This window comes from Homalodisca vitripennis, chromosome 5, assembly GCF_021130785.1.
Source record: "Homalodisca vitripennis isolate AUS2020 chromosome 5, UT_GWSS_2.1, whole genome shotgun sequence".
Classification (NCBI taxonomy): Eukaryota; Metazoa; Arthropoda; class Insecta; order Hemiptera; family Cicadellidae; genus Homalodisca; species Homalodisca vitripennis.
This window is the reverse complement of record NC_060211.1, coordinates 79,626,545-79,649,235: the sequence shown is the minus strand read 5'-3', so window position 1 is coordinate 79,649,235 and position 22,691 is coordinate 79,626,545. Positions and strand designations below refer to the sequence as shown.

The window sequence follows — 22,691 nt, the reverse complement described above, 5'->3', positions numbered from 1 at the left end:
TTAATAGTATTTTCTTTGAATTAAATAGTTTATTGATCATTGGTGCAATCTGAATTTAAAAACACTACTGATCAAGTACTTTACAATAATAATGTTTTAAATTTTAAATGTAAACAAATGTTTCTGCCTCTTTGATGAACTTCAGCTGAAAGTGTTATCAGCTGTTAAGTATCAGTTCGCTTTGTATTACGTGTCGTAGCGCAGTCTGTCGGATCCAATATAAAACACACCAACAATTTATAATTAAAAAATTAATGAAATAAACTGTTAAAATTGGACCAAATACCTCTCTAAAAGTATGCCTATGTTACTTCCAGGAACGTGTAGAATCACTGTACAAAATTTCACGATGTTTCGTGCATTGGTTCCAGAGTTATAACGGAACATACAAACAAACATTCGCATTTATATATATAGATAGATAAAAACCAATTCAATTATTTTACACTGCTTTCAATCAAATTAGCTTGAATTAAAATCCATTTAGTTTTGTGCTAACATTGTTCTATTATTACTTAGGCTGCATAAACAATATTTAGATGAGGCAATTAAAAGATTGATTTCTGCCCAATAACAATTCTCTAGGGTGATACAACAAAGATTTCTATCTGCAATGGTTTCCCATTAACCTTCAATTAATTTTTCAAATATTATTCCTAATACTACTGATCTGTTACAATCTCAAGATCTTGAAAATAATTATAGTTTTTTTAACATTTTAAAGCATTGGAGTTTCATTATTACTATTGTTAAATACTCCACTACTTATCTTCAATGATTTTTAAATATTATTAAAATTTATCAGTAAACAAACCAATTTAGTAAGGAGCTAAATATTGTTTTCTTACCTTTTTAAATTGTTGATTAAATACTTGGGTAGGTACTGTTGACAATAAATTTTATAATGGTAGGTAATTAAAAATACTTGTCCCTGTCTGAAATTATGTACCGTTAAAATATCAGATAGAATGAATTATGTAGCTTTTTATTTATAAAAATTAATAGCTGCATTTGATTAATAAATCACTTATAATTTACAAGATCAAAAAATTCATGAATTTTTAACCTAATCACATTGTGTTGTCCTATACAAATTTTAAAATAATTTTTAAAGAAAATGTTCACTATCAATCGTGTTCATGACCCTTAACTCAAAGATTTTACTTAAATCTTGTTAGCTCAGTACAAAAACAATGACACGAAAATAGTAAACAATCTTAAGAGTAAATAAATAAATTATATCTTGCTTTATAAAGTTAAAATGTGAAAGTCACAAGGTAACAAGTCTGAGCTATAGAGTGTTACAGTTGTTTCTATCCTAATGCAACCAATTTTTGTCTTGCATTACAAAACAAAAAAGTAGATATACCTACCTACCTTATTTTTATTCTTGATGTGACCTGGCATCATGCAGAAAAAATACACTTCTTGTCTATTGCTGCTCCCTTTTCCTTTGAAATGATAATTTTGTGGCATTCACAATAATACTGTGTATTGGTCTTGGAGAAAAAAATCTTGCCAATAAAGTAAAAATTGTTGCCATTACCTTACCAGCAGAAAAAGTGTGTCTTTGCCTTCACCAGTGCCTTTTCACCCCTCTTTTTCCACTCCATACTCCTATTTTTTTTATTGAACTGTGTAATGATACACCCTACTTTCATCACAAACAACAATGTGATTAGAAAAAGTATCACCTTTTTGTCAGAATCAATTGAAGAACCACTGCGATTCTCCAATCGATGTCACTTGTGATCTTCCGATAACAGACGTGGAAGCCACCTAGCAGACACTTTGTGATAACCCAAATCTTCTGTCATGATCCGTTGACACTTCCTTTTAACTGGTATTAAGTTCCTTAACAATTTCAAAGAGAGTTATGTGCTGATTTTCCTCAATGAGATTTTGGAATGCCTCACTGTTTACACACTCATCCGTGAGCAACATTTACATGACCTTCAGTAAATTCTTTATGCCAAGCAAACACACTGGTTCTTGACAGGGTATTTTCCTCATATTGTGCCAATAGTCCAATAGCACCATAAGATTTCGGTTGGGCTCCTCTTACTACCTCTTACTTGGCCAAAAACTTGATTATAATCCTCTGCTCCACAGAGACATGCACTTTCCCTTTTATATTTGACACACCCTTATATACATGAAAATTATTAGTACATTATAATATCACTTACATAATACTCATTATGAAATTGGATTTTAATTTAAAAAATTCGAGTTGTATTCAAATTGGTATTAAGGACAAAAAAGTATTGTAGAAAAAAAACAACTTGCCACAGTTGATAAATGTTCTGAGCTAAGAAACTACCATTATACAATAAATCTTTCAGTCCAGTTCTTTTTAGAAGAACTAATGGAATCGTGAATTATAAAATTTACACAACACTAATAATATTGTACTCCGTACAATTGTAAGAAAATTGTAAGAATATACTGGTAACTTATCATGTCTAATTATTGGTAGCTTTGCCTTTGAAAATAAACTGTACTCATAGAAGTCTGTTACTAGATTTATTTAACTTGTGAATGTTCTGTGTAGGGTGTAACCATTCCCAGCCAGCGCAGGTATGTGGACTACTATGCCACCCTAGTGCAGGAGAATCTAGATTACCACCAAGTGGTGGTCTCCATCCGCGATGTCTTCCTGGAACCTGTGCCCAGCCAGTTCAGCGGGGGTCAGGGAAGTGAGTAATATTACTCAACTACAAGTCTGACTATTTATTAGACTAGCTTGAGCTGCTCTTATCAAATTTTAGGATGTGGGCAAAAGGAATAAACAGTGTGCCAAAATATGTTACTAACTACACACACAATCAATATCAGAAGATTCTGGAAGATTGAGATTGAGACATTATTTAACCCTTACCGAGCCAATGACGTTACTAGACGTCATGCCTAAACTAGCGCTAAAAGCCAACGACGTCCACTGACACAAAATTAATTTTTTATTTTAATATTATTTAAAAGCATTTCTGGGTAACAAACTTAGTAAAAACTGTCAAACAATGTTTATCTAAACAAGAGACAATCGTTCGTGTCTATTTTGAAGGTCACGGCTCTTGTTCGATCGACAAAATAGTGGGTGGCCGGATGTTCATAGTCTCCCGCAGAGCCAACGACGTCTACTGATGCGCGCTCAGTCCGCCTGTAGCCTTCCGTGAGATTAGATGTTTATTCGCCCTTCCATTTTCGATCCGTGTATTTATCTTTTCAATTTTGATATTAATCAATATTTTTAATCAATTTGCAGTGTAGTTTATGTATTATTATCGTGATGTAGGGCTTTATTATCAAGTTTTTTTTTAGTTCATTGATTTTATTTAATTTGTATATATATAAATTTTTACTATATTCTTTATATTTTCTCTAAATACAAATTACTATATGCTTGCTTTTTGTAAAATATAACAATAATTGTGTTCAACTATTGTTAATTTTATATATGAACACATAGAATGTCAAAATTAAAAATTTTCAGTGAAATTATGATTTTACCATTTTTTGGCTGTAAATTAACAATAAAGAGTGAACAAAAATATTTTGTCGTTTTTTTTACCTGATATGTTATAAGAATTATAAAAAAAAAATTGGTTTTGGTATGTGGGAATTTTTTTATTTTTAAGGTGTATGGCTCTTAGGAGTAGTTTTGGTTATTTATTTGTGGCTCGCTAAGAGTTAAGTGTCCATGATTCAATTATATTTTTATTCAAAAACAAGATTAAATCTGTTTGAAGTTATTTTTTCATGCTGTTGAGGTTTATGTTATTTTTAATGAAATTGTAATAACAATGTTCGGTTTTCTAAAATTAAGAACGGCTTTATTCATCTATGTAACAAAACATAGAATCTAATATCTAGACTTAGCATTGACTGTTGTTTAGGTTTATCTGATAATTCTAAATAGTAGTCACTTATCCAGTCCGGAATAAAAGTAGCCACAGGGTAGTTGGTACTACTAAAAGCTACGTAGAAATTAAATCTTAAGCTTGAGATGAGATATAACTAACTTTTGCTTTGATAAAATATCAGATCTGCCGATAGCACAAAATGGGAATAAAATACATTTTTTATTTGCCGCTACAAACTATTTATTATTCATTCCTTTTGTGGAGAGTAAAATTTCATTATCCTTGGGATAGTAGTTTTCAGACCTGTTGCAATTTAAAGTTTGAAGGGTTAAATGAATAGTTTATCTCAAATATTGCAAATTTGAATTGTACTTGTTGTTTTTCAATAGTTTTATTCACTTTAAGTAGCTAATAATTATTACTTTTGGTCAGAAAAATGTTAAACATTAGTGTGTAAGAAAAATGTATTCTAAGTTCAATTACTATATTAATGGCCTTTTCATTGTATGTATGAGCAACGGCAATACAAATCTTATGTCTTATAAACACATTGTTTCTAAATTCCTTCATTCTGGTCTCAAATTTAAAAACAACTCTTATTGTATTAATATTTATAAAAAAATAATATGTAGTATTGTTATAAAAATTATTACATAAATCTCAAAAAATTTTATCTATGCTATATTAAACAATAATTTTATTATATGTTTCATCAATGTACTCTAAAAGCATATTTTTAGTGTACATATAGAAATTATAAGCCTTGGTCTGCTTCATGTAACATTGAAAGACCTATGTTTTTTATAATACTATTTTATAACGTATTTTGTATCACAAATATTTTTTTACTTTTGTTCTATTCTCCAAGAATATGTTCAATAAAGAATCTGAATCTACCTTACTTTTCTTGGCCTCTTAAAGACTCTCGTTTTGGTTTATTATTACATTTGCAGACCATTGTGTGCTAATGCTGCAAATTATTAAGATGTGTATTATTAAATATAACAGTAGATTACACTCTCTCAAATACTGTACAAATGTTCTTCTCTGACTTGCAGAACAGTTTTAAGATACCGTTTTAACTTAAAAGTAGTGATGCATTAGTAACTATTAGATTTTATAGTTTATTAGTTCACTTCACCCAGCATATTGTCGTTATCTGGAATATATTAAATATATTGAAAAAATAATAAATACAATCTGTGAAGGGCAATTAAGATTAATTTTTGTAGGCATTACAAAAACATTAAATATATTTTTAATCGATAAGTATATTTTTGTATATTTTATACTGTGACAATTCAATGTGATCAAAGTAGGGATTATATTTTACAATTATTTTCAAGCACGCAGAGTGCTGACAGAGTGGACATTTTGTACTTTTAACATAACACCAAGTCTAGGGTTAATTTGTTCTTAGTTTAACAACATACTTTTAATTATTTTCTAATTGTTGAGTTTACTATTGACATAAAATAAATATATTTATATATTAGGTCAGTTAAATTTGAATGATGAGTTGGTTATTTTCATAGTAAAGATATATATATATATATAAAGCTTGACGAAGCCATGGATTTCTTTAATAATCATGGTTACGACTGTATGGTAAAATAAACTGTCATGCTACCTCATGTGACCTAAAGACTATATAAAACCTGTGAAATTTAATAAAAGAATAACAAAATATATCATCTTTTCTTACAGACATCCAACTTGTGATTTATAACAAAGTAGAAGAAGGGACCAACAAAGTATTTTCTTCTCCACCACAGGAAGTTAAGAGGGGTGAAACTCGTATAAGCATACACCTGGGAGATAATGTTATAGTTCAAGGGGATGTAAAGCTGGAGTTCTTCAGCAAACCCAAAATGATGCGGAAGGTATTTCTTACTTTGTAAATGTTTTTGCAATCTTTAAAAAAATCACTGTGCTTTTAATGTGTAATTTTATTTGTGAATACATGTGCTTATGAATTGTTTGCTTTTGGTACTCTAATTCATGTTTGTTATTATTTATGGATTGAGTCTTCATTTACTAGATTTAAGGAGAGATAAGAAAAGAATAAACACATTTACATAAGTATGATTTAACTTGACTAGTAGATGGGCGATGCAGTGGTTTTAGCTACCATGTTACTTCACTTATTAGACTTGGTAATAATTTTCATTGATTACTCTCTGTTTGATGCTGTAGCTAATCTGTATTAGAATTGTTGCTATTGGGAGTACAAACAATTCATTATCAGTTATGTTTATCATTAATTGCTCTATGGTGAGGGTTGGCTAAAACCATCACAAGGTGATGGTTCCATTTCAAGGTGATGTTTCTGGCCAAAACGTTTGGGATTATAAGTTTTTCCCACCATGAATTACATTTCCTTTTATGTAATAAATAAATAATCAGTTATTTATTCATCTCACAATGAATACCTGATTTATTTGATGAAAGTCAAATTCTTAAACCCCTATTTATTCTGCTTGTAATCTATTTTCACATGAATGATTTTTTAATTTTGCCGGTAAAAACAAAATTGCACTCACAAGGGGTTCTGTTCAAAATATTGTTGTTCAATAGAACAAAATATGATACAATAGTGATGTGGTTTTATTGTGTTCAAGAACGGTCAATTTCCTTTTGTTAGGAAAAGATGTTCCATTTTTGGTTCAACACATTTTTCGTGCGGGACCAAGCACCAGTACCTGAGCCGACGGAAAACGGCAACTCTGATCTGATCCCTGACCGGTCTAGCCGATCCCTCAGCTATGAGGAACAATCACACCATTCTACATTTAATGAAACAAAACCAAGGTGAGTTAAGCATTCATTTTCCAAAAATGTTTTTGTTATATCTATGAAGTAAATTAATTTTTTATAAGGAATATCTATGTTAATGTATACAATTCTATGGCAATTTCTAATTTTCTTAACTGTTATTTGATAAGAGATTTTTGACATCTTAGATAATGGATTAAACTCCACTTCTGTACATATAATTTAGCCTTATAATATTTTACTAACCACAAGTTTATGGTTAACATTTAGTCTTTTCCATACTTATGAATAAGGATGAGTCAACTCCGATGCTCAATATCTGAATACCTTGACATTTAGTCCAATGTTAAAGTGGGAACATTTGGATTTAATGTATGATAACTCTTGGTACTTCTTTAGAGTTGGTAGAGATAAGTAGTGCCAAGAGCCATTGCAGGTGAAAGGCATAGCGTGTCTGTTATACCGCTCAGTGGACCTTCTTCTTTCAATTTTCTGAATAAATTGTCAAGGTTTTAAACTCCTCTTTTACATGAGAACTGTGACCATTTTTACAAAATTAGTAAATTAATTTCAACTAATAAATTGTTTGAAAAGTTTTTAAACATTTGTTTAATGAATTTTAACACGTAAATTCCTAAGAAAAAGTGTAACGTTAGACCTATTTCTAAACTTTATCAATATAAGTACAATTTTGCTAGTAGAAATTCCCAATAGAATATTTATATATTTGTTATTTAGCTAAATTGAAAAATAAATTAATGGCACACTTAGATAAAGATATGCTATACGAATAGATTGAACGTGATTACTTTAGATTAAGGCCAAGAAAGAATATCTCTATACCATCAACAAGTCAAAATATTCACATAATGTAGAAAAGATAGAAAATCAAGCAATAAATGCAAAGGTGCTTGGAAAATCATAAATTCTGTTGCAAAAAATACTTTGAAAGACTCTGTTGGCGTATCTTCATATGAATTTAACAATTATTGTGTTCAGTCTATAGAAGAAATAACCAGCAATATCTGCAAGCGTAATGAAACTGCATCTTATATATATCTAAGATAATGTTCTTAGTAAAATACTAAGATAAGTGTATTCTAAAACTGTTAAGTTTTTGGGTATCTGTATTGATCAAAAACTTTCTTTCAGCTAAATTGTCTCGAGTTATATTTTTACTCAGAAGTCTTAAAAACTGTGTACCTAATAACTACGTACGATCTGCTTATTTTGTTTTTTTTTTTTTTCAAAGCATAATCACTTATGATATCTTACTCTGGGATAACAGTAATCAAATTAATAGAACATTGCTACTTCAAAAAAACCTTGCTAGATCAATCACAGATTCTCACAAATTAGTTCATTGCAAACCTCTTTTTAAAAAATAGCATTTTTTAACTGTCATAAATCTTTATATTTTTACGTACTACTATTTACAAAGAATAACTTATTCACCCATCAATTAAGACAATTTAATACAAGGAATAATAAATGTATTGATACAATTTTTTTGTAGACTGTCCATATCTCAAAAAAGTTACAGTGTACTACGTGTGAAAATGTTCAACAAACTCCCTTCAGAAATATCAGAACTGTCTATAGCTTTATTCAAGTTGGGCTTTTGGTTAATTTACCATTTTATTCTATTCAGAAATTCTTTGAATCCAAAGAGCTGTCATTGTGATATTTTATAAGATGTTTGTTACGTTAGATTAAGTTATAGATTGACCTTTTGCTATAGTTACCACAGTTGGTCTAAATTATTTTATCTGTTTTTTAGAGTCTTTTTACATTTTCTGGATTGTATTGTATGCTGCCATTATCCTAAGTTATTAATATAATTTAATATAGCGGATTTGACTTTACCTATTCCTTACATGTAAAGCTTTAATAATATTAGAATTCTTAATTATTTATTTAAAAGTTTTCTTCTTTGGTTTTAATCATAACGTTTAAGTTTTTGCACATTTTTTCCTCTTGTTTACTTTGGCTTGTTGAGAGATGACATTACTTTTGAATAGTTAAAAAAGTGTCAAATATATTGTGATATTAAACATAAATTTCTAATTCTGTACAAAAATTATAAGTATTGCCAATAATGTAGTTGTAGTGATGTTAGATAATTATATTACAGAAGTCATGTTTTTATATATTGTGCTATATGATGGTGTTACAGGGGGGGCTCCCTGAGCCTAGACAGTGCGGACTCTAGGCCTCTCATCCTCAGGATAGGAAAGTGGGACTTGGATGATGCTCATAAAGATAAAACAAATAAACTGTACAGTTCAGATTTTAAAGTGAGTATTCTTTTATTGTTGCTACAAGTCAATTTAGTAATTTGTTTTTCAAATAATAACATTTAATACGTTTTTACTATCAAACTTTACTTTGGAAAATGGTTCAAAATAAACAAATAAGAAATTGCTTGCTACAGAAACAACCTTGTTAACTTTTATATTACATTTGAACAAACAGTGAACTATTATTGGGTTCTTACATTTGCTGATTAGTTTGTCTTCTTTCCTTTTTAACCTATTGCGGATCACTGACGAGCTGGGCGCGTCACGCAGCGGCCGGGCCTAACGGCACGATGACGAGCTCAGGTCGCAAAAGCGATCTGCTTTTAAGTTTCCCTCCAAATAGTTCTATTAGTGTCTGATAGATCGGGCGATCGTCTCCACTTGTCAACTAAGAGTGTTTAACAACGGTCTATGTTTAGAGTTTTCAAAAGTTTTATAAATATCCTACAGATCGCAGTTGTATGTCGAAGTTGAAAAATCATTCATATGAGTGTACTCTCTGCTTTTTAGCACTTCTGATTGGGTGTTTTCCTCAGTTGTTATTATAATACTTTTGAGGTTAGTGACACAGCTAATCGATGCAGACGTACATGTTGGCGGGTTTAGTCTAGACAATGGCCCGGATGTTGTAATCGCTTCGCCCGAGCCGCTTTATTTAGACTATGATTCAGACATCATCCCTGCCACACCGGAACCTTGCTCGCGTGTTATCGTTCCTACATCATGAATACCCCAGTAGGCCCATGTTCCCCCTCTGATTACAAGGGGTTCCTTATTCAGTGCTTGGGCATGGTCAAGATTCTGAATTAGCATCCCCCAAAATGTTTCAAGAGATAGCAGGTTTTAGGGTATTTTTCATTGCTAAAATTACAAAAAAAATTTTAAATAAACTATTGGATTGGAATGTCAATAATAAACTTAAAAAAAGAACCAGTGTTTCATCCACATAGTACGAGAAAGAAACGTTTTGAAGAACTTTGTATACAATGTTTAAATCATTCTGGAATCGGATGCATGTACCATTAATAAACCATGAAATCCATAACCATAAACCATAAAAAATAAACTATATATTCACAAACATTGTTCAATTAACTAAGTCCACTATATTTATATTTTTGTATTTTAATTTCAGTTATTTATTTATGTTTAATAATTTTACAAGGTTATTGAAAATATTACATTTTATATGTAACAATGTTAAAAAACCGAATTAATTGACACAATAATATTTAGCTGCATACACAGAGTGATGCTGACTACCCATCTGCAATGTATAGCGGCTGAACTGAGGAATCTAGCTTCTTCGTTTTATGATAACCTCTATATTTTGACCCCAAAGAATTCCAGAAAATAATTTTGAACACTCGGAAATACCCCAAATTAGCATTTTTGGAAGGGAGGTAAAGTAATTCAAAGAAATTTTCAAATGTAAAGGTAGGTCTAGCCTTTACATTTATTATATATTTTTCCCTGGGTTGGAACGGGTTGACTCATCAGATCCAATAAATTTTGAGTAAATATGTCTATATTTCAATATTCATTATTTACATGTTACTTTAAACCAATAAATTCTAATAAACTCTTGGTTTTTCAAGGATGATCCTCATACCATTGTTGTAAAATGTTAAGTAATACAAAATAAAATTTGTATTAATTTTTTTTTTAGAGTTAAAATACATTTTTGTTTCTTTACCAACTTGATTTCTTGCTGAGTCAAAACTGTTAGGAAGTACCCATCACAAGTATTAGTCATGTTCTAAATATATACATAATTAAGTTCATGGCTTAAGAAACATTTAATTTGAAAATAAAAATGTATATATTACTATACATACAATGCATTTGATTCAGTAAAATGCCCACACTTTAGCTAATGAAAGTATGTAGTACTAATTACATTGGTAAACTGTAGAAGTTGGTTAATTAGTGTGCTCTTTTGAACAAAGTAGGCTACTTGAAACATAATTAGGCCTACATAAATTACTTTGGTTCTTTTTCACTTCAAAACCTAATATTATATCAGTACGATAGTAAAAGAAGAACTAAAATTAAATAAGTCATTACTATAAAAATAGCTTATATTAATTTATATGGATGAATCTCGATAAACTAATTAGGTTATAAAAAATCAAATTCGATCTGTTAAAATTAATTTTTTATCTAAGATATTTCCAGTATTATTGTGGTGCTCTGATCAAGAAAATGTATGAACGAAAACCAATTTAGATCATAAAGCGTCTTCTTTTGGCTCTTTTCACTTACCTTCGATCTAATCAAATTCGATTACCTTATGTGCAAACAAGCACGGCTTTGTACAATGATTGGTGCAATCTAAATTTAAAATTAGACAATAACTTCTTCTATGCAATCTGCATTACACTACTGATCAAGGACTTTACAATAGTAATTTTCTAAATTTTAAATGTAATTAACAAATGTTTCTGCGTCTTTGATGGACTTCAGCTGAAAGTATTAACAGCTGTTAAGTATCAGTATTACGTGTTGTAGCGCAGTCTGCCGGATCGAAGTTAAAACATTCCTAAATCAACAACAATTTATAAATGAAATATTTATTAAATAAACAATTTAAATTAGACAGAGTTGTAAATCTAAACCATTCTCAAATCCCCTGCTACACACACACAAAATTTCATCAAAATCGGTCCAGTTGTTTAGGAGGAGTTCAGTCACTTACACACGAACACAAGAAATATATATATATATATATATATATATATATATATATATATATAAAGATGTTCAAACATTGTGTTTAAAAACTATAAACAGAAAATATAATTATCAAGGTATCAAGCTTTTGTGAACAATACTTCGCTTACAGTGTGTATTCTTTATGTTTACATTTGTGGCATGCCACGCATCTGCTGCATCTATGTGCGAATTTCAGCTGCTCGACAGCAAGCAAACAGACGATTGCTAATTTTTGTTTCTTCAAAAGTTTTGTAGTTGTATAAATATATCATCTATAAAATATATTATGCTATTATTTTAATAGTTTTGAAATTTTTCCAGTATTTTTAGGAAATATTCCTTTTTCTTTCTTGAAAGTCATTTCTTCAACAAATTGGTGAACACCAACTGTAAAGCTCTAGTTAAATTTATAAAATATGTGTGGTTGATAAAGGAGTAATGTGTATTATGTTTGCAGGTTAGTTTAGTTCTGGAGAGGGTGCCGGGGGAGTCTGGGGCCAGTTCGTGGATACGCACAAAGGGTTCCCCACAATTGCATGAAACCCCGAGCGAATCGTCCGAAGCTGATTCCAGCGATGCCTCCACGGGTGAAGATGATGAAGAGGGGTGGGAGTCAGGTCAGTTTTTAATGACTTTTATCTCTATTAATTTTTCTTACATACTCAGTTGTACAATTTTTCCAATGGCTGTTTTCCTAAAACAATTTTACTTGAGAGTTTGATTATTTTATTTAACATAATATTATGAACATAGTAAACATGGTGTTTTGTAATGGAATGCGAAAACAATCGGTTCTAAATTACATATATTTATTATACTATTTACAAATTGAGTATGCATTCTAACCATGATTCAGTTATGTGTGTCAACATAACTTTACTTCATAAATAGCCTTTTTTCGTCTATACACACAAAACGTACATACACTAATTAATGGCTTCTCCATGTTGGAGAAATAGACTATAAGCATTAGGTGTATAATGCCAGGTGTGTCGGGACCATTTTGTTCTGGTGTCTGATGGTGATCTAAAAGCTACTATGGGTGGGCTGACATGCACAAAGGGATTAAATTATGTGTCTGTCATTGAACTAATTATAACAGCTTACTGGGTTGGAGCTTTCTTCATTGTAATAAATTAACAATAATCTTAAGATGTCAGTGACGTTTTGCCATATTTAGAAAACTAAACTATAGCAAATTATATGAAATGAAATGATTGTTATGTTTTGAAAAGGGGTCTAACAAGAATCCGTAGTAAAAATCACCCAAATGACTACTGAAAAATTACTATTAATTAATATTATTGATGGTTAATTATTCCACTATTTAATTGACACTTTAAAAGATGAGTAAGATTGAGAGAGAAAGTTTACAATCCAAGGTAAATTATACACTCTGGCTTATGTTAATTGGTTTTGAGTTATTTTGATGGAATAATTTAAACATCCACCATTTCGAAACAGGATTTGGTTAATATTTTATTTTTAAAAAGGTCTACTAAAGGTTAATACAATTCTCAAGTTTCATAACTTTATCTTAACTGGTTCAAAATATATAATTTTTTTTAATCAAACATACAGACAGATAGACGGAAAACTAAAGGTTTTAGGACTTACCTTCATATGAACTTTTTTGTCCATTTTTATGTGTAGAACAAAATTCCAAAGTATTGGAACACTCTACTGAACACCCTGTATACATCATACATGTGTCGTCGTACTTAAATAGATTCTCTGTAAATATAAACATATATAAATATGTATCAATATACCAATATGTAAATGGAATATATCCTGGAAGCTCGGTTTTTAAGCTACCATTTTTATTATTTAAAAGGAGAAGGTAGAGGTTAACCCTTTTAGCCCCGGCGTCCGATATATCAGACAGAGGTGGTCTAGCTAAAATGCCCAACGTCCGATATACCGGACGTCTCGTGAATTTAATGTAGCTGGCTAATAATATGTCCAAATGCCATCAGTTTCGGTATAGTAGTTGGTGAAGAAACAGGCTACATGCAAAAACAATAAACCTTCCAATTGGCATCGTATTTCGTCGTCGTTGAGCGTAGTTTATTTGTCAATGTCAGCTGTCAGACGACTTCAGCAGTTGCATTGTTGTTGTATGCTGACTTATAACCTCAATTAGTTTGCGTGATTGAAAGCGGTTGTTTTTCGTGTGATTTATTGTATTATTAGTAAAAAAACATGAATAAACGTCGTAGAGAAAAGTTACCAGTGAGTGAAAACACTTTGATAATCACTATTATTGGTACTTTGGGATTATACCGACAACACCCAGACATGAATCGTTATTTGACATTTTGCTTCTACTGATTACTAGATTAGCGTAGAACAATATTTCGTCAATATAAAACAGGAATTGTCTTATCGCAAACCCCTCCCCATCCTCAGACAGAGGTCAAAGTCGAGCGTCTAGTAGATAACGTGATTGCAGAGTCTCGCCGCCCGTTCAGCTGGTACGTCGCTTTGTTGTACTTCCGTGTTTTACCTCTACATTTCTCAAAAACACAAAAATTCAATAAAAACAAATATGATCAAACTAAAACTAAACTCTTTATTGCAAAAACACTCAAAACTTGTTTTTATTCTTGATCACACTCCGCCACCCAAAATGCGAGTGCCATGCCTTCGCGCTGATGTCAACGAAAGAAAAACATCCCTCGAGATAGTACCTATCAGTAAAATATCAAATTCTAGAGGATCTGATCAGAAATATAAATTGAATTGTAATGGAAAGGTAATTATATATCGTGCAAATCATGTGATGCCGCTTGGCCTGTCGTAATCGGGATTCTCGAGAAAGATAAGATAACAGGGACAACAATACCGATAACAATGCCTGGAAATGCTTGTAAGTTTGTAATTTTGTAATTAAAGAGTTGTTTTTTCGTTCTATCATGTTTGTTTCTATAAATTTATAATTTTGTGTTCTTCATACTGGTGTGGTCGGTATAATCCCAAAGTGCCCTATTATTAGTGGTGAATGTGCTATTTTTGAAGACAATGAATTGAGTTGTTTATATCAAATGTATATATTGTAAATATTATTTCTTTTACTTTTTTGAAAAATTAAACAAGTTTTAGTCTTACAAACCACTACAATTATTTTGTGTTATTTTACAATTATTGTTATTATTTCAAAAGTACAAAAACAAGTATACATATCTGTATACTTCTACTGACGTGTATTTGGAAATATATGAAGAAGTGCTTATGCAGCAATACAATTAATTGGATATATCTCCTGCATTTATCAAGGAAAGTTCTTCAAATTTTGTCTGTGTAGTAAGAAATATGTGTACAACAAAATTGCTTCATTTTTCAGGGGCTACAATTTTTTTTTCTACCCTTTATGTATGTCCAAACTATAAAAAATAAAAAAAATAAAAAATGTTTTATGTATAAATACGCTAAAAAAAACAAATAATTATGTAAAAGTACTTTTTAACTATTACATCTAAGAGTACACTTATTTGTGAACAATTTAAAATAAAAACCTAAAAATTATCTTCAAAAATAAGAAAACTATATGTATTTTCCCTCAATTCTGCACTACGGTCCCTTATCGCCATGGGCTTTCTGGCAAGTCCATGGAAAAATGGCTGGGGTTAAAAGGGTTAAGACTTTAAAGTTGTAGATTGAATCTCTGTCAATTCCTTTGAGATACATTAATTAAGCAGAGTTCATATGAAAGTATTTGGTTTTTTTGTTGATTGTACTGAACCAACCTTGTGTGCTGGTGAAATCATTGTCTTGTACTGAAAGTTCATCCACCGCAGACCTCTGATCCACAATGCTGGACTGCAGTCTGCCCCACGGTAGTGCTGTTGGTACTTATTTGTTCTCTTTGTTTTTTCTGAATTGGATAAATGTATTTTCCAAACATCACAGAAAGGAAAGTTATATTAAGTATATACAATGTTATGTTGACACATCGAAAGATACAGAGATAAAAACTAAGGAGCCTAAAATAGGTGATAGCGATAAATTGTCTCTGAATTTGTCGCATATCGCTAGCGACGAAATTTGCTAGCTGCAGCTTCATGGCATTTCTTGCAAATACAGCTGATGGCGATAAACCGTTACTTTTGCTCTCAGCGTAAGGGTTAAATACAGTATTACAGTTCTTTATTTGGTTTGAAAATATACTAGAGAATCAGACATTTTCGACCAGGAAAACCAGGAAAAACCAAGAAATAGGTTTTGAGTGGCCACCCTGCATGACTACTAGGTACAATATATTGATCATGACATGTCCTCAGCATTTTCCACAGCCAAAACGTAGATAATTGTTTCACTACTGAAATAGTCAGGTTTTCCTCCTCACATGCTGACAGCTCATAACTTTAACTTAAAAAAATGTGCCCATCAGTGGATCACTAAATCCTGTACCTTTCCAACTTTACCATACCTTAGATACACCATACCTGCTATTTTCTCGGAGATTATAAATAATTAGCATTAGTGCTAATACTGTTAATTTTACTTGTGTGGTTTTACAACAGTTAGAAACAATTTTACTCCTCTCATCTGTTTTGAGAAGCAATTGGTACTGGTGTCATGATATCAGTATTTGTTGCATTTATCCTGTTTTTGATTGTCTCTGCTTCTTGCTACTCTTTTTATTGTTTTGTCTTATCATTGATTGCAAGATTATATTATATATATTTTTTTATGATATACATCTAAGCTGTATTAGGTAGAACTCTTAAGAATAAATGAAAATGTCATCATTATTGCTTATTGAGGTGTTTGAAATCCTTACACTATGTTTGATGTTTCTTTTACAGATACACCACTAAAATAAAATAGAATTTTGTTAAAATCTATGCTGAATATAAATGATAAACAATTAATATTAACAGATATAATAATTCCTTAGCAATGGGACATGAAAATCTATGTTTCTAAAGTGAAACATTATGGATTTGAGATGATTTTTTATGTATAATGCTGTTTACTTCCATGTTAAAAGTGGATGCATGGCCGGTAGCTGTCAAGTTTACCTTCTTGAGACCTACATTATAACTCATCTGTGCTAAAATTCTTACATACATTTATAACTGTTCGTTCACCAGTGCTACTATTTTAGATTAAAATATCCAAGGTTTTATTTTTATATTTGAAAAATCTTTTAATATTGGGTTTTTGAACACTGTATTAAAAGTAATACAGTGAATAGTTATGAAATTTAATATTCTTGGAGGTGGAAGTCAATTTGTGCTTTATAAAAAAAATCATCCTTGTTTTTCTTAAAATAGATAAACATTTTTCCCTAAGAAAAGAATCAATTGTTGTGAGCCATGCTAAATTTTGGTAAGGTTGAAAATTCAGGGTAATAAAAGGGTTAAAAATACTAAGTGATAATTTTTTAATAGATCACATTTCTATCTTTTGATACAGTTAAACCAACTGTTGGGCAGATCCAGAATTTGCCAATCATGAATCTGATTCTAAATCGATTCTTGAATTTCAAAACCCAATAGTCTTATTTAGCCTAATTTAAAAGAATTATAATTTAATTTTAAAAAATAAAGGCATATATTTATCTATTAAATTTATTTCAAACTAAAAATTAATAAATTAATAAAACAAAAATATTTATAAAACAAGAGGACATATTTATAGTTTTTTTATTTACTGTCGATCAGTGAATGGTGCTCAGCAATACACAAACATAGATAAGGATAGGAAATAGGAACTATGAACGAAATATTATTTACGAAAGTACATTAATTTGGTTATATACCAATGGTTTTTCAAATACGAGGTAGGAATATGCCACCTCAGGTGTCATATAACAGGCTTTGCTCAGTTTGCATGTAAAATTTAAAATTTATTGCTCAATTCATTGTTGAGATTTTCTGTGGACAGTTAAACAAACAGACAAATGTCTGGGGATGTAAAGAAATTTTATCACTTTGGTGATAGGCTTTAATGATGCTCAGCCGAATTCCATAGTTGGACATCCACCATCATATAATTAATTCTTGTCTATGTAGAAATAGAGTTTCATGCAAAATTTAAAGTCTACAGATGAGATCTTTCTCAAGATATCTTGCCATATGATACATTTATATTTTTGTTAATTGAGTTAAGTTTTAAAGCAGTGTTTAAATAATAAAAGTTCCAGTGAGCTAGGGAAGGTACTACAACATAAGAGTGCACTGAAATCAAATCTTGTTACTGAATTTTAACATTGCCTTTCTATTGTATTTTTTTTTTAATTTTTGCTCTGTGATTAAAAATGTCACATGATGAAATCTCATATGATTGTACTCTGTGTGTTTAAAAATTTATTCTATTAGTTTCTTGTTGCCATCATAGTTACCCATATGACCAATGTAAAAATATTCACTAATGCTCAGCCAAATCCCATGGAGAATCATGCAATATCATCAAACTCAGTGTTACTTATACAGAGATTAAGTTTTATGCTAACTTTGAAGTCTATGGGTCAGTCAGTTCGTTTTCAAAATGTCATGCAGACAGTTAAACAGAAATTAAGTTTTTCCAGTTTATCACTCCGCTAATGCTCAGCCAAGAAAGTAGGATAAAATCATGTTTTAACACTTGTACCTTTTTTTACTTCTGATCAGGTGTTATCCACAAATTAAAGCAATGGAGTGGTATTGGAATTAAATGTAAGATCAGCGATGTTGAGAATCATTGATACCCCTAAGTAATGAGATTTTCAGATATGGTATCTGTGGCAAAGTAAGAGGAATCGAATATTAGAATAACCCATCCCTAATTTTTACACGTCTTTGGCGGGCTCATTATATCCACTGAGTCTCGTCATAACAGGATATAAGTTTTGACTGCTAGGAGAATTTTATAATTATGTAATTATACACATTAATTTTTACCTTCTAGTTCATAAGTTATTTTATAATTTTCAAACTAATATTAATGTGACTCTAAAATAAAACTTAAACCATAGTTATGAATTTGTAAAAGTTAGTTTTAACCCCTACCCCTACATCTGTCTATATAGTAACTTCTTTACTAGCAAGGGATTGTTTTTAACTATATTATAAAATTTACATGCTTTATGCAAACATACACTTATATATATATATATTCAACTTCTGCATACTTTGGCAAAAGAATATATATATATATATATATATATATATATATATATATATATATATATATTCTTTTGCCAAAGTATGCAGAAGTTGAATATTGAAATGGAATAATAATAGCACTCATTAGAAAATACCTTACAAAAATTAGCTGAGCTGTTTAGTGCAAAAATGACTATAAAGTCCTTGGTTCTATACCAAAATAATAATAGCAAAAAAAACCATTAGCCAAAATGTTGCAAAAGTTTTTACTTAATAATAAAATATGAAACACTGTTTAAATTATAAGATGTACATAAAACGCAATAACTTTTTGATAAATCAATATAAAATATTGCTTTACACACAAATACAACCATATGTGTTTTATCAGAATAATCTCAAAATTGTTTTAGTAGCCAATGTAAAGTTATAAGTTTTAGTATAAAAAATGTTTTATTGGAAAAATATAAACTATTAGATAAAACTTTGCTATATTGATGTTGTTAATTTTTTGTAAAAGTTATATTGTCAAACCAATAAGTTCTTCACATAGTGTATGATCTACTTTTTGCATTGTTATATAGTACATGTTGTAAATGTTTATTCTTATCTGAATAAAGGTCGAAACACTGAGTAAAACATCACAGCGTAAAAATATAAATATTTTATAATTACAAATTAGATGAATATAAAAACAAGTATAAGATTAAATATTATATAAAAACAAACACAATATATAGATTATTTTCTGAGAACACTTTTCTACTAACAAAATATGTTAGTGTCTCTGTAGATATATATTTAAACCGTTTTTATTTGTAGAAATACCAATGAGATATGAGTCACTGGCAATTCTAGGGGACATGCATGCATCAAATTAATTTTTTATGTGTGTGCGAAGGAAACCTCTAAACTTGTAAAAAAGGCAATTTAAAAAGAGCTTTCATTGGTGATACTTTAAAATTCAGGTAGATATTTACTCCTGTAGCAACTTTGCTGCTGGCGTTAACTATGCAACTTGAAACATGTGGACCTTGGCTATCATATTTGTCAGGATTAAAGCCCTGTTTGATGATTAAATATGTCCCACCATTCCTCGTGTTTTGTCTGGCTACCATACTTATTCCACCCGTAGCTGATAATTTTCTGTAACTCTAGTCAGGATTAAAGCCCTGTTTGATGATTAAATATGTCCCACCATTCCTCGTGTTTTGTCTGGCTACCATACTTATTCCACCCGTAGCTGATAATTTTCTGTAACTCTAGTCAGGATTAAAGCCCTGTTTGATGATTAAATATGTCCCACCATTCCTTGTGTTTTGTCTGGCTACCATACTTATTCCACCCGTAGCTGATAATTTTCTGTAACTCTAGTCAGGATTAAAGCCCTGTTTGATGATTAAATATGTCCCACCATTCCTCGTGTTTTGTCTGGCTACCATACTTATTCCACCCGTAGCTGATAATTTTCTGTAACTCTAGTCAGGATTAAAGCCCTGTTTGATGATTAAATATGTCCCACCATTCCTCGTGTTTTGTCTGGCTACCATACTTATTCCACCCGTAGCTGATAATTTTCTCTACCCATACTTATTCCACCCGTAGCTGATAATTTTCTGTAACTCTAGTCAGGATTAAAGCCCTGTTTGATGATTAAATATGTCCCACCATTCCTCGTGTTTTGTCTGGCTACCATACTTATTCCACCCGTAGCTGATAATTTTCTGTAACTCTAGTCAGGATTAAAGCCCTGTTTGATGATTAAATATGTCCCACCATTCCTTGTGTTTTGTCTGGCTACCATACTTATTCCACCCGTAGCTGATAATTTTCTGTAACTCTAGTCAGGATTAAAGCCCTGTTTGATGATTAAATATGTCCCACCATTCCTCGTGTTTTGTCTGGCTACCATACTTATTCCACCCGTAGCTGATAATTTTCTGTAACTCTAGTCAGGATTAAAGCCCTGTTTGATGATTAAATATGTCCCACCATTCCTCGTGTTTTGTCTGGCTACCATACTTATTCCACCCGTAGCTGATAATTTTCTGTAACTCTAGTCAGAATTTCCGTTACATTTTCTTTTACTGCTTCAACAGTCTCAAATGTCATTTCTTTCAAAGCTGACTTGACTTTAGGGAACAGGGAGGACCAAGACAGGTAGTAGAGTGGATGATCTAAGAGAGGGATGTTGTGTTGAATGTTAGCATTCAGTTTTTGATGACGATGGTCTGCCAATGTTTGGTGTTGTCACTCGGGTCTTCGCGGCCATCTTTAAATTGTTCAACCAGTTAAACACTCGGGTTCGTAATGAAGATCATCACCGTACACTTGTTGTAACATTACAAATGTTTAAATTGTTTAACCAGTTAAACACTCGGGTTCGTAATGAAGATCATCACCATACACTTGTTGTAACATTACAAATGTTTCACTTGTATTTAAATTTGATGTTTACACACTGTTCTTTCTGAGTATTAAACATGTTTCCAACATAGAGATAAAAGATTAACTGTTTAGAAATGGAGCTATGGGCCGAATAGGAACAGAAACCAGATTAAGCACGTTTAGGGGTGGGAGGGGAGTCACGTAGCCAGCTGTACAATATACAGCGTTATTGCGTTCGTTCTGTGGCTCTGCCAATACTAATCTAGTTATTTTCTAGCCACACCTCATATTATCTAATACTCTTTGTTACACTATGTGCGATAAAAGAATCAGTTTTTATTTTTGTATGAAATATTGATCGTTGGTTTCGGTTTTAGAGTTGGAGGTGAACTGGTAACACCAATATACAATATTGGTAACTTAAAGCTCAAAACAAAATAAAGAAAACTATAATGACATTTTAAACAATATAACTCAGTGGCATTTGTTGATAACAATTCCACAACTCCATTAAAACACCAGGAATTGATCCCAATATATCTTTAGAAATATGCTATACAACTCATTCCTTCAAGTTATTTGTCCATCTAAACAGAAATTAGTCTTTATCTCTCTAGGTAAAAAGGAAAATCCAATTCTTTTATGACTGTAACAACAGTCCAATCTCCTTTTATTCTCCAAGCGATAAATCAATTAGAAAGTTGGAGTCTTACATCTCTCTTTGAAAAAAACCTGCTCTCTGAGAACTGACATGGCTTTTTAGGAGAAAAAGAAAAAATGTTCTTAACAAGAATTATTGAATATCCAAATTAGAGCATTAGATAAATGGAACACATCAACTGCAATCTTCTTTCCTTAAGTATTTGCTTTTGTGTGTGACAGTTTATCAGCCGCACACTCTCTGGTGGTGGAATATGTGATGGAAGGTCTAAGCTAAGCAATGTGTTGAGTTGTGTGGCAGTTGTGTGAGAGCTCTTGCACAGTATGGATCACATATGTTACAAAAGTTTTTGTCATGCTGAACAGCTCAGAAATGGAATGTTTGTTTGAGCAGCACTACATGATTAAATTTTTATTTCACCTGATCAAAACACTTCAGAGAAGCTTGCCTTACAGAGCTGACAAGGCCTGCCAAATACTTCTTTTGGTGGTACAGGAGCTTTTTAGCAGGAAGAACAACAATTGTAATAAAGACTACAAACCTATAAGTAATAATAGGTAGTACCTACAAACCATTGCCACAATTAACAGTAACTATTTAAAACGACGTTGGGTGTGTTTTCAGTCATTCTTATTCATTCATTAGTTAGTACCAAAAAAAGTTATTTGTCTTATTAGCAATGTCTATGACTAGGTAGCAATAAATCAGAATTGATCTTTAGTTATTGTTATGCTGGCTTACATTTATCGTAGTGTCAGTCTGGTTCAATTCAAGATAAATCGAGTTTTTGAATAGCATTAAGATCTGTGTAATATCAGTATCTTAGTTTGTGATATTCTACTTTAATGTATTTAGTTCATATTATTTTAGACCACCGTTGTTATTGACAAGTCAG

At 31.0% G+C, this 22,691-nt stretch overlaps 1 protein-coding gene across 1 annotated transcript in view; it reads left to right on the top strand.

The window, feature by feature from the left end:
* LOC124362411 (phosphatidylinositol 3,4,5-trisphosphate 3-phosphatase and dual-specificity protein phosphatase PTEN) overlaps positions 1 to 22,691 on the top strand; it is a 45,250-nt gene that overhangs the window by 10,563 nt on the left and 11,996 nt on the right. Inside the window, 5 exon segments of the mRNA XM_046816882.1 lie at positions 2,555 to 2,699; positions 5,571 to 5,746; positions 6,508 to 6,674; positions 8,815 to 8,935; positions 12,111 to 12,270. Of these exon segments, the coding sequence (XP_046672838.1) occupies positions 2,555 to 2,699; positions 5,571 to 5,746; positions 6,508 to 6,674; positions 8,815 to 8,935; positions 12,111 to 12,270 (769 nt within the window).